The sequence below is a fragment of the Canis lupus genome, chromosome 27 (assembly GCF_048164855.1).
Source record: "Canis lupus baileyi chromosome 27, mCanLup2.hap1, whole genome shotgun sequence".
Taxonomy (NCBI): Eukaryota; Metazoa; Chordata; class Mammalia; order Carnivora; family Canidae; genus Canis; species Canis lupus.
This window is the reverse complement of record NC_132864.1, coordinates 12,519,036-12,530,506: the sequence shown is the minus strand read 5'-3', so window position 1 is coordinate 12,530,506 and position 11,471 is coordinate 12,519,036. Positions and strand designations below refer to the sequence as shown.

Genomic DNA, 11,471 nt, shown 5'->3' with positions numbered 1-11,471 from the left:
TTGAGTGTCAAATGTGTGAATGTGGCTGCAGAGTATCTTCACCAAGATGACTAATACCTTTGGGCCTCAGGTAGCACTCAGTACTGATGCAACACCTTATCAAAATATTTCATATAATTTATTTGAAAAGATGCTGAATTTGTACCCAAGTATAATTTTTAAAAAGCTGTTCAGGATCAAAATACTTCATATAATTTATTTGAAAAGATGCTGACTTTGTACCCAAGTACAATTTTTAAAAAGCTGTTCAGAAGCAGAATTTAAGGGAAATTCACATCTTTCACAGATACAGAATTTCAGTGTGCAGATGTTTTAGAAGGTCTTCATACATGATGAGCCACACATTGCTACTCCTGCTAAATGCTGTTTCTAACTTCCTTGGGTTCTTTTGGTGATTCCCATTCTGTCTGTCCCAAGCTTGATGATGGGACGGCAACTCTGGGCTTGTGGTCACCACCGGAAGCCTCCTGTAAATTCAACCTGGGTTTCTGGCCTTTCTCATAAGGCACCGTTTGTAACATGTCCTGGGCAGTTGTTGGTTCCTGTAGGGGTGCCTGGGTGCAGGCAGGAATGTCTGCTTTTTCAGGCAGGCCTGCATTTCTTTCATCGATGCTTTTGGCAATTCAGTCTGGAGTGCAGGAAGAAGGGAGGTGGGCCTGAGCATGTCTTTCATTGGTTAAGTAGCCAATAACTTAACTTGTATTTCTGGACACTGGAAAATGTCTGGAAACCATAAACACAATTCAGGTTAGGTTTTAGGAAAACCATGAATACATTTTAGATGGGCTAAACTGGATAAAAAATTCTCCAGATCTTATTAGGGTTTTAGGTCCTTAGTCCTAAGTCTTCATTTAAAAAAAAAAAAATCGGGATCCCTGGGTGGCGCAGCGGTTTGGCGCCTGCCTTTGGCCCAGGGCGCGATCCTGGAGACCCGGGATCGAATCCCACGTCAGGCTTCCAGTGCATGGAGCCTGCTTCTCCCTCTGCCTATGTCTCTGCCTCTCTCTCTGTGACTATCATAAATAAATAAAAAATTAAAAAAAAAAAATCAGTTTTAGGGGTGTCTGGCTGGCTCAGTCAGTGGAGCATGTGACTCCTGATCTCAGGGTGGTGAGTTCGAGCCCATGTTGGGGGTAGAGATTACTTAAAAATAAAATCTTTAAAGAAAAAAATTTCACTTTTGGTCTGGCTCATGGAGGGGTCAAGAGGCTACTCACCTTGCCCTAAGTATGTTGGCTGTGCGCCGGCAGGAGGATCCAGCGCTTACAGATACAACTTGATGAGCTCATCGCTGACTGCTGAGGGTGTCAACACCCCCAAGTCTGTAAACAGCAGTGTTATTAAGGAAGGGGAGGTATAGTCGACCCACGGGTGCTCCTCTTTGAGATCTTGTTCCGTCTGCACAGTCTTAAGAGTATCTGCCTTATACTGAGGAGACAGGAAACACATGTTGGTTTTCCCCACATACCCAGGGCTCAGATGTGATGTGGGCTTGGCCTGTGTAATCAGTGTACTACTCCCTGAACATGTTCTGTGTTCCCCAGAGGTGGGGGAAGCCAGCTGTGCAGCATATTGGCGAGGAGGGCACGTGCTGCAGGGGAGCCAGAGGATGGTGGCCCTTGGGCTGACAGCCTCATTTTAATGATAAACTGTCTGCCCTCACTGCTGTGCTGGAGTCACTGCTCCAAGCTTCTTGAGATAACAATTTAGAGTGTACAGAGTGCTTACTATGTGCCTGGCACGTGCCAAGCTTTTCTCCAGGATTATTTCAGAACCGTCAGATCGCTCAGCACTTTTGTCTCATTTTAAAGATGACTGAAGCCCAGAATGTAAAATGAGAGTGCTTGCCCCAGGTCACATGGTCAGTAAGCGGTGGAGATGGGGGCTGGAGCCTCATGACTGACTCCAAGGCTTGGACTGAACCATCAGCTCTCCCTGTATCCTCCCAGCCCCTTCTTGTACCTGAGAGAGACGGAGAGACTGAAGTTCTGGGGACAAATGGGACTCATTCTGAGCTCAGCCAACAACTGATCTTTGTATCCCAAGTGTTAGAGAAACTAGTGATGGGAAGGGAGTAACTTACTGAAATATTCTTACACTGCTTCTTCCCAAAGGCTTCAGTTTAGACTCAATACCCCTGGGCAGCCCAGGTGGCTCAGCGGTTTAGCGCCTGCCTTCGGCCCAGGGTGTGATCCTGGAGTCCCAGGATCGAGTCCCACATTGGGCTCCCTGCTTGGAGCCTGCTTCTCCCTCTGCCTGTGTCGCTGCCTCTCTCTCTCTCATGAATAAATAAAAATCTTTATAGACTCAAATACCCCTTCAAATATGTAAAAAAACTCTTGCCTTAAACTTATCTGGGACATCCTGCTGGTTTAGTGGGAAGAGTCGTACAAACTTGAAACTTTCTGCAACGACATAAAAAGGCTTGTTCTGTGCTTTGGCGCACACGGCCATCTGGTTGGTTCCAATCTGGAGACACAGAGAAAATGAAGGATAAGACCTTATAGCACATTCAAAAGCATGTGAGTGACTATATAATATATGAAATCTGGCTTTGGAATTAAGATCTTTCAGTTATTTTTTAAATTTTATTTATTTTTAAAAAGATTTTATTTATTTATTCATGAGAATACACAGAGAGGAGGGGGGGAGAGAGAGAGAGAGAGAGAGAGAGAGAGAGAGAGAGGCAGAGACACAGGCAGAGGGAGAAGCAGGCTCCATGCAGGGAGCCCAACGTGGGACTTGATCCCGGGTCTCCAGGATCACGCCCTGGGCTGTAGGCAGCGCTAAACTGCTGAGCCACCAGGGCTGCCCTCTTTCAGTTTTTTAAATGCTTATTTATTTGAGAGAAAGAACACAAGCACAGAAGCTGAGAGAAAAGCAGGCTCCCCACCAAGCAGGGAGCCCAACATGTGGCTCGATCACAGGACCTTGAGATCATGACCTGACCAAAGGTAGATGCTTAACTAACTGAGCTACCCAGGCACTCCTAAAGAGGATATTTTAAAAAAGAGGACATGGGATGCCTGAGTGGTTCAGTGATTAAGCGTCTGCCTTCGGCCCAGGGTGTAATCTGAAATCCCGGGATCGAGTCCCACATCGGGCTCCCTGCACGGAGCCTGCTTCTCCCTCTGCCTGTGTCTCTGCCTCTCTCTGTCTCTCAGGAATAAATAAATAAAATCTTAAAAAATAAAAAGAGGACAGAATAGACATTTCTCCAAAGATATACAAATGGCCAATACACACACGCTCTAAAGATGCTCAAGATCCTCAGTCATCAGGCAAACGCAAGTCAAAACTACAATGAGATACTACTTCACACCTATTAGCATGGCTATAAATTAAAAACCAAAATAACAAGTATTGGCAAAGATGTAGAGGAACTGGAATACTTGTATATGCTGAGAATGGAAAAAGGTACAGCTGCTGTGGAAAAGTCTGGTAGGTCCTCAGAAAGCTAGACATGGGGCAGCCCTGGTGGCTTAGCGGTTTAGCACTGCTTTCGGCCTGGGGTGTGATCCTGGAGACCCAGGATGGAGTCCCATGTCAGACTCCCTGCATGGAGCCTGCTTCTGCCTCTGCCTGTGTCTGTGCTTCTCTCTCTCTCTGTCTCTCTCATGAATAAATAAATAAAATCTTTAAAAAAGAAAAGCTAAACATGGAATTACCATGACTCAGAAGTTCCACTCAGATACATACCCACAGCAACTGCAAATAGGAACTCATAATTGTGCACCTATGTTTGCAATAGCATTATTCACAATAGCCAAAATGTAGAAACAACTCAAGTGGACAGGAATGGGTGGACAAACAAATGTGCTATATGCCTAGGTGGCTCAGTGGTATAGCATCTCCCTTTGACTCGGGGTGTGATCTCGGGGTCCCAGGATGGAGTCCTGCATCGGGCTCCCTGCATGGAGCCTGTTTCTCCCTCTTCCTCTGTCTCTGTGTGTGTCTTGTGAATAAATAAATAAAATCTCAAAAAAAAAAATAAATAAATAAAATAAATAAATAAAATCTTTATTAGAAAAAAAAAGAGGGATGGAGGTGACACCTGCTATCACAAGGATGGGCCTTAAAAACATCGTGCTGGGGATCCCTGGGTGGCGTAGCGGTTTAGCGCCTGCCTTTGGCCCAGGGCGCGATCCTGGAGACCCAGGATCGAATCCCACGTCGGGCTCCTGGTGCATGGAGCCTGCTTCTCCCTCTGCCTGTGTCTCTGCCTTTCTCTCTCTCACTGTGTGCCTATCATAAGTAAATAAAAATTAAAAACAAACAAACAAACAAAAAAACATCGTGCTGATTATGGGGCGCCTGGGTGACTCAGTCGGTGAAGTGTCTGCTTTCAGCTCAGGTCATGACCTCAGGGTCCTGGGATTGAGCCCCATGTCAGGCTCCCTGCTCAGTGAGGACCTCAGTGAGGACCCTGCTTCTTCTGCCCCCACTCATGTGCTCTCCCTCTCAAATAAATGAATAAAATACTTAAAAAAAGAAAATATCGTGCTGAGTGAAATCATGCCACTGAACGCTAAATGTGAAAACTGTATGTTATGTGTCTTTCACTACACACCACAAGAAACAAATGATCATGAAATCTTCCCATGTTAGGCAATGGACAAAGAATTTTAATACTACTTTATACTGATGTCAAATATGCTCGGTTTAAAAAAAAAAACCAACCAACAGTCAAACTCAATTCCAGTTAAAACATGTTTTGAGAAAAGATAAACTGTATTCCCATGATTCACAGAGATCAAAGAAATGTGACCAAAATTTGGCCACTGTAGTGACCTCTGGGGCCAAGGAAACCATTGGCTGTGATGGTGACATATGGAGACTAAGCAGAATGGAAGAGTGGATGCCAAGATGGGGGTCAGCAGCCCGGGTCCACGTCAGGGGCAAGGAGCTCTACAGAACTGACGTTCTTACCTTGTTGATAATCCCCCCGTTTTCAACAACTCCTTCAGCACCAACGATGACCAGATCCACTTTCTCCATGATATAGCTAAAAAAATTAAAGCAAAAAAAAAATTTTTTTTTTTTAATATTTTACTTATTCAGGAGAGACACAGACAGAGGCGCTCCCCCATGGCTGCTGGCACATGTATACAGGTGTGGTGACTGATAATGAGGATTTCATGACCTGATGTGATCCTTGCTACTTGTGGTACATACTGTTTTCTGATCTACTTCAATACAAACAAAACAAAAATTTAAAAGCCTGTTGTGATCTCAAGTTGGAAAAGAACATTATGTAATTCAGGAATCTTTCAGCTAAGGTAAAGGCCAATTTACCTTTGAAAATGAACAATTCAGGGAATTCTTCAAAATGTTTTCTTCTGAATGCATTCTTAATTTCCTTATCAGCTGCTTTCTGTGTGTTTGTGTTTTTCTGAGAGACTTTCAGTCCTGTTTTCTTTTGTGAGGTACACTGACAATTCTCTGAACACTTGTCCTCAGTTTTAGGAGCAAAGTTGCACGAGTGAGTCACAGAATCCCAGAGTGCCACTGAGGATAGCTAGCCCATGCCTTTCTGTAAAGAGGGAGTGTGCTGATCCTAACCCAACTTTTGCATCGTGCTCTTAAAATGCACCATAAAACTACATAAACGACTCTCATTCTCTGCAACACCCTACAGCTTGTGTCCTGCATACACTCTTAAGACCTTATAATGAGCTTGCTGGATTAATGCAGCCATCAATTCAAAGGCAGGACGTTACCCAGTGAGGTTTTATCAATCTGGAAACCCTGCTCCAAGGCAAACCTGGGAGTGGGTGAGGAAAAGCAACCGTGCTCAGGGAAGTTGGGAACTTACCCAACAGCAGCATCTAGGACCACAGTGACAGGGACGTTGAGGTGGCAGAGAGCTTTGGCCATTTTCTTACTGGAAAGTGACATTTTGAGAACAGAAAAAGTTGAAGAGAGTCCCATAGTGATGTATGATGAGTCACTTAATTTGGACAGTGGTCAATCAAATTAGCTTGAAACTCAGTTCATAGGGATTAAGGGGCACATCCCAAGACTCTGGATGAAAGAAATAAGAATTTGGGTTCTTTAGAAGAAAATAGGTATTTCAGGAAAACAATATTCTTGGGGAATCTGGGTAAGAGAACCAAATTCAGAAAAAAAGGATAAAGCTTCTTCTTTCATTATCTTCTGTTTTTTTTTTTAAAGATTTTATTTATTCATGAGAGAGAGAGAGAAGCAGAGACACAGGCAGAGAGAGAAGCAGGCTCCATGTAGGGAGCCCGATGTGGGACTCGATCCCGGGACTCAAAGATCACGCCCTGCCCCAAAGGCAGGCTCTAAACCGCTGAGCCACCCAGGGATCCCCCTTTCACTATCTTCTAGATGGATATGTGAATTATCTAGTCCTTGATAAAAATCTTTCCACTGATGTATCTGTTGCTGTTCCTCTGATTTAACTACTAAGTAAACAGCCTAGATCCTGTACTGTGGCTACTGCCAATTCACAGGGATCTTCCTTCAGGGGCAGGAAGACACCCAAAGGCAATGCTGGGTAACTGGCCACTCGGGGACATGTTTTGGGGCTTCCCACACAGGTTTTAATCCTCAGTTTGCACTTTAGAATGACTGCTGGGCCCAGAACCAAATGGAATGATACTTGCCCTGATAAATCAGGCTGTGACTCTGTAATGTACACACTGAAACGCTTCTTGGCCGCCACGGCTGCCTCCAAAACTCTCAGGACCACTCTGGAGTAGGCGTGAGTTAATATTCTCTGTGGACCAAGAAACCTCTGTCAAAAGGGCAAGCTTAGCAGCAATCACCTGCGCTGTGCCCTGCTAACGCAGGCTCCCAGTACCCCAAGGCTTCTCTGTATGCCTTCTCACAAACCAACTGGCATCAGGAAGGAGATCCTCGATGGCACATCTATTGTGGGTCACCTCTTCCTACAGCAAATCCGGGAGTAGAATCTCCATGTGGTGTTGCTCACAAGATACAAAAGCCTTTCTGTCCGAAGGCTCTGTTTAGTTCCTTTGAGCTGGCTTTCCCATTTCTAAGACATGGTTTGCACACTCAGGTCCACAGGCATTAGGCAGGCTGCATAAAGAAATGCAGCAGCTCAGGCAGGGCTAGCAGCAAAGAGGAGAGGCCAAGTTCCAGCTGCTGTCATGTGGTCTCACAACTGCCAGAGCATCTGATATTTTCTTGAAAATCCAAGACATAAGGGTTGGCTACTTAATTTTTAAAAATTAATAAATACCATTTGGGGTAAACACAACCTATCTGTGGGCTGGATACAATACGCAGACACTCACTTCACCTTTGTTCTAATGAACAGACTAAATGGTTCTACATAATGCAAAATGGATGCACAGAGCACCTTAGTTCCTTTCTGGGCCTCCCCCAGGGGCTTGTTAGCAATGCATATTCTCAGCCCCACCTCAGACCTGCTGAATCAGAACGTCCCTGAATGAGATCCCAAGGTGGTTCATCTGTAGGTTTAAATGTGGGCAGCTCTGTTCTGAATTTAGCCTAAAGTCAGTGCTGATGCAGGTAGGTATTAACAGGTTCAAACACACCAGAGCAAATGAAACCCGCAGAAAGCTGAGTGTAGGAGTTTGGTGGAAACAGAGGGGCCTTAGCAAGAGGCAATCCTAATCTTGCCTCCATTTGCCCCAAAGCAACTTTGTTTGCAACTGGCTTTTGTACAGATTCCACTCACAACTATTACATCATTTATTGAATAACACACTTCAAAGGTTGGGAAGGGGATAATAAAGCAGGACAAGATTTCAGAGTCAAAAATGCAAGTAAATAATTTTATGGTCCGAGGCTGGGGTGGCAGAAGAGGGACGCCATGGAAGAGATATCATAAAGGTTTTACTGCCCCTTTGCTGGCGGACTGGCTTAACCTGCAGCTCCCGTCTTCACCTACAAACACTTGGCAGCTCTGCATCTCTGAATTAGCACTAGAGATGAAATTAAAGACAACACCCCAACACAGTGCTAATCTTCCCTGGAAGACAGTATGGAAGACAGTATGAACCAGTGCCAACAGCTGTTAGGTGGTGATTTGGGTTTAGTACGTAACCAGTAATGAAAATACTTCTTTGGTAAAGACATCTTATTAAACCAAGAATCCATGCTATCCCAGTGGTTTTTCTCTTCCTGTTTATTTTATTTAAAGTTTATTTATTATTTTTAAGTAATCTCTACACCCAATGTGGGGCTCAAACTCATGACCCCAGAGATCAAGAGTCACCACTCTTCTGACCGAGCTAGCCAGGCGCGCCCCTGCCTGTTTAATATGATAGACTCTGTAATAACATCTACACATTTCTTTAGTGCTTACTGTGTGCCAGGCATAGTATAGGGTCCTTAGGTCATCTCATTACCTCCTCCCACAACCTGATGAGGTGGGTGCTGTTGTTACCTTTATTTAACAGATGAGAAAACTACAGCACATAGAGGTTAAGTAACTTGTCCAAGGTGACACAGCAAGTAAGTGGCAGAGGAGAGATTTTACCCCAGGAGTCTAAGTCCAAAGTCTCTGCTCCCAATTACTGCACCTAAGAAAATCTACTCACCGCCCCATCTTTGATGAAAGTATGGCAGAGATCTGCAATTTTATTTCTTGATAGGGATGTTCTCCTGAGAAAAAGTTCTCCTCGCTCTATCATGATCTTTTTACATTTAGAGTAATCCTAAGAAGAAAAGAGAAAAATGTGGAGGAACTGAGATCCAGGTAAAGCAGCCGAACAAAGAAGTAGAAAGGTAACCCAAGGAAGGCAGGGCTTACAGAGTATTCCAGGGAAGTAAGGCTGATGAAACGCAGGAAGAGCTTCCCACCAGAGGACACGGCCACGGAGGAGTCCACACCACACAGGGTTCCTATGGCACTGGTAAGATTGGCTCGCAGGCCCTGGATCGTCTCCCCTGGATTGATCACATGAGGAATGTAATGTTCAGTTTATCATCACAGCCCCTTGGTGGGTATGTGATGCAAACATTTCATTTGTTCAACCAGTGTTTACTGAATGCATCCTCTATGGCAGTGGCAGATCAGCGAGCAGACAGACAGGGTCCCTGCTCTGACAGAACTCTCTTTCTAGTGGCAAAAACCAAGCACACAAAGAAATACACAAGTTACAGACTGATTGAGGAAAGAAAGCAGCAGCATGTTGAGAAGTAAGGGGCTACTTTAGAAAGCTAACAGGGATGGCCTCTGAGTGGAGGCCATTTAAACTGAGACCTGGGTAAAAAATGATCCAGCCACATAAAGATCCAGTAGGAAGGGTGTAGGTGTAGACTACAACACAAAGATCCTGAGATGGAAACAAACTTGATATGACAGAGAGGCCACCGGGGTTGACACACAGTTTAGTGAGGGACGGCGTGGGAGGAAATGAAGAGGAAGTGGCAAGGTGAGGTCTGTGAGGTGGTGTAGGCAAGGTTCAGGTATTTGGGTGTTATTGTAGGTACAGTGGGAAGACACCATGGCTTTAGGCCAACCCTTCGAATTAAAGGAAGCATTATTATTACTATTACTATTGTTGTTATTTTGCTTATAAATGATGTCATGCTCTACCAACAAACTTACATTTAGGATGCCTGAACTAGTAGGCAATCCCAATGAATGACATGAATACTAGAATTCTGGGATACTCTGTAGCAACTGCACAAATTCTGGCATAAGTCAGAAGCTGCATAAAAACTTGCAAAGCTGAACTATTGCTATAATTTAAGCTTCATGGTTAACTTGATATAACATGGTCACTCTTGATTCAAAGTGTATCTCACTTATGAAAGGGGACTCATTTAATGATAACCAGTGGGCTCTTTCCAAGTTAAAAGGAAGACTGACATGAAGGAGAAGCTGGACTTGGAGCTGCATTACCTTACAAGCGCCAGACACAGTCTTACTTCCTACACTTCTGACAGTTACTAGAGGTCTTCCCTAACACCCAGAGTGTTCAAATATCACTCTCTTCACCTTTATCTCTCTTCAAGAACTCCAGCAAAGTCCGGATGGCAGCTACTGCTGAGGCCATGTCAGGATCTTCTTTCATCTGAGACTTGAAGTATTCAATTAGCTCTGGGGAGGGAGAAAAAAGTGATTAATCAAATTCATTTAGTAGGATGTAAGACCAGAGAGCTTTTCAATGACTGCTGACCTTAACAAGCAAACTGATTTTATTTATCTATTTTTTTAAAAGATTTTTATTTATTTGAGAGAGAGCACACATGGAGTGGGGTGGGAGGGGGAGAGAGAGAGAAGCAGATTCCAGCTGAGTGGGGAGCCTGACGCCGGGCTCGATCTCAGCACCCTGAGATCATGATCTGAGCTGAAGACAGACATTTAGTGAACCGACTGAGCCACCTAGGCACCCCAGAAGCAAACTATTAAAAAAAAATACTTTCTTTTCAGGGTGTTTGGCTTCACGGGCGTTATAAATGTTGATAGGAATAGAGATGACACCACTTTAGTATTTACGAGCTGTCTTTCTCACTCTTTAAAAAAGATTTATTTACTCATGAGAGACACAGAGAGAGAGGCAGAGACACAGGCAGAGGGAGAAGCAGGCTCCATGCAGGGAGCCTGATGTGGGACTTGATCCCAGATCCTGGGATCATGCCCTGAGCCGAAGGCAGACGCTCAACTGCTGAGCCACCCAGGCATCCCTGTCTTTCTCATTTTTTTGGAAAAACCTATCCGTGCACAAAGAGCATAAAATTTAAGCACCACCCCATGATAACAGAAGGTCATCCTCCCTCTAATCCTTGACTACAAGTCCTAGGAGAATCCCAGAGTCAACCACTTTATCAACTTACCCTCCACCTGTCCAGACAGTCGATGCCAATTCTAGCCTGTTCACCCACTTACACATACACATGTATAGGCAGCAGCCCATCCCACTCTTATTTCTTTTAAATGAGAAATATAAGTCAGTTTGCCCTTGTGTTTCACTTAATGAAACATCCTGATAATCAGATGAACGCATCTAAAACGTCTTTAAAAAAATTCTAGTACCAAATCCAAGAAGGCGGGGAATCACAACCGCGGAGACGCGCACACCTAGTCTAAGTCTCCTTTTTTTGGAGGTGGGCGTTGGAAAGCGGCGGGAGAGGAAGGTCTGGGGATACCCTGAAGACCCATCCCCTGGAGACAGGGGCAGCGGGAGGGACTGAGCTGCGACTGGAAGCAGCAAATACAGCCCAGCAGCCTAAACTTGCAAACGGATTTCTCGCAGGGCCCCGCCCGGGCGTGCCAGGTGGGGGGACCCCTGCGCGGCTCCGCTTCAGTTCCAGCAAGCCCATCCATTACGACTTACCCTTGTCGTCCATGGCGCCCTCTGGATCGCACAGCCCGAGGGGACCCGGACAGCCCGCGCTGCTGGAGCGGGTCCCACCGCCGCGGGGACTCGCGGCCACAGGGACTGCCAGCACGCCGCGCGTCTCCGCGCTCCACTTCCGGCGCCCTGGGGCCGGGGCCCTGGGTACGG

The 11,471-nt window shown here is 45.3% G+C and overlaps 1 protein-coding gene across 1 annotated transcript; it reads right to left on the bottom strand.

The window, feature by feature from the left end:
• Positions 1-96: 96 nt before the first annotated feature.
• Positions 97-11,468, bottom strand: EIF2B1 (eukaryotic translation initiation factor 2B subunit alpha). Its single transcript, XM_072802328.1, has 10 exons — positions 11,301-11,468; positions 9,962-10,063; positions 8,768-8,904; positions 8,556-8,672; positions 6,626-6,742; positions 5,816-5,880; positions 4,930-5,005; positions 2,344-2,469; positions 1,218-1,428; positions 97-723 (listed from the first exon to the last, which is right to left on the bottom strand). The coding sequence occupies exons 1-9, from the start codon at positions 11,311-11,313 to the stop codon at positions 1,264-1,266; spliced, it is 918 nt and encodes a 305-aa protein (XP_072658429.1). The 5' UTR covers positions 11,314-11,468; the 3' UTR covers positions 97-723; positions 1,218-1,263.
• Between the last annotated feature and the right edge of the window lie 3 nt (positions 11,469-11,471).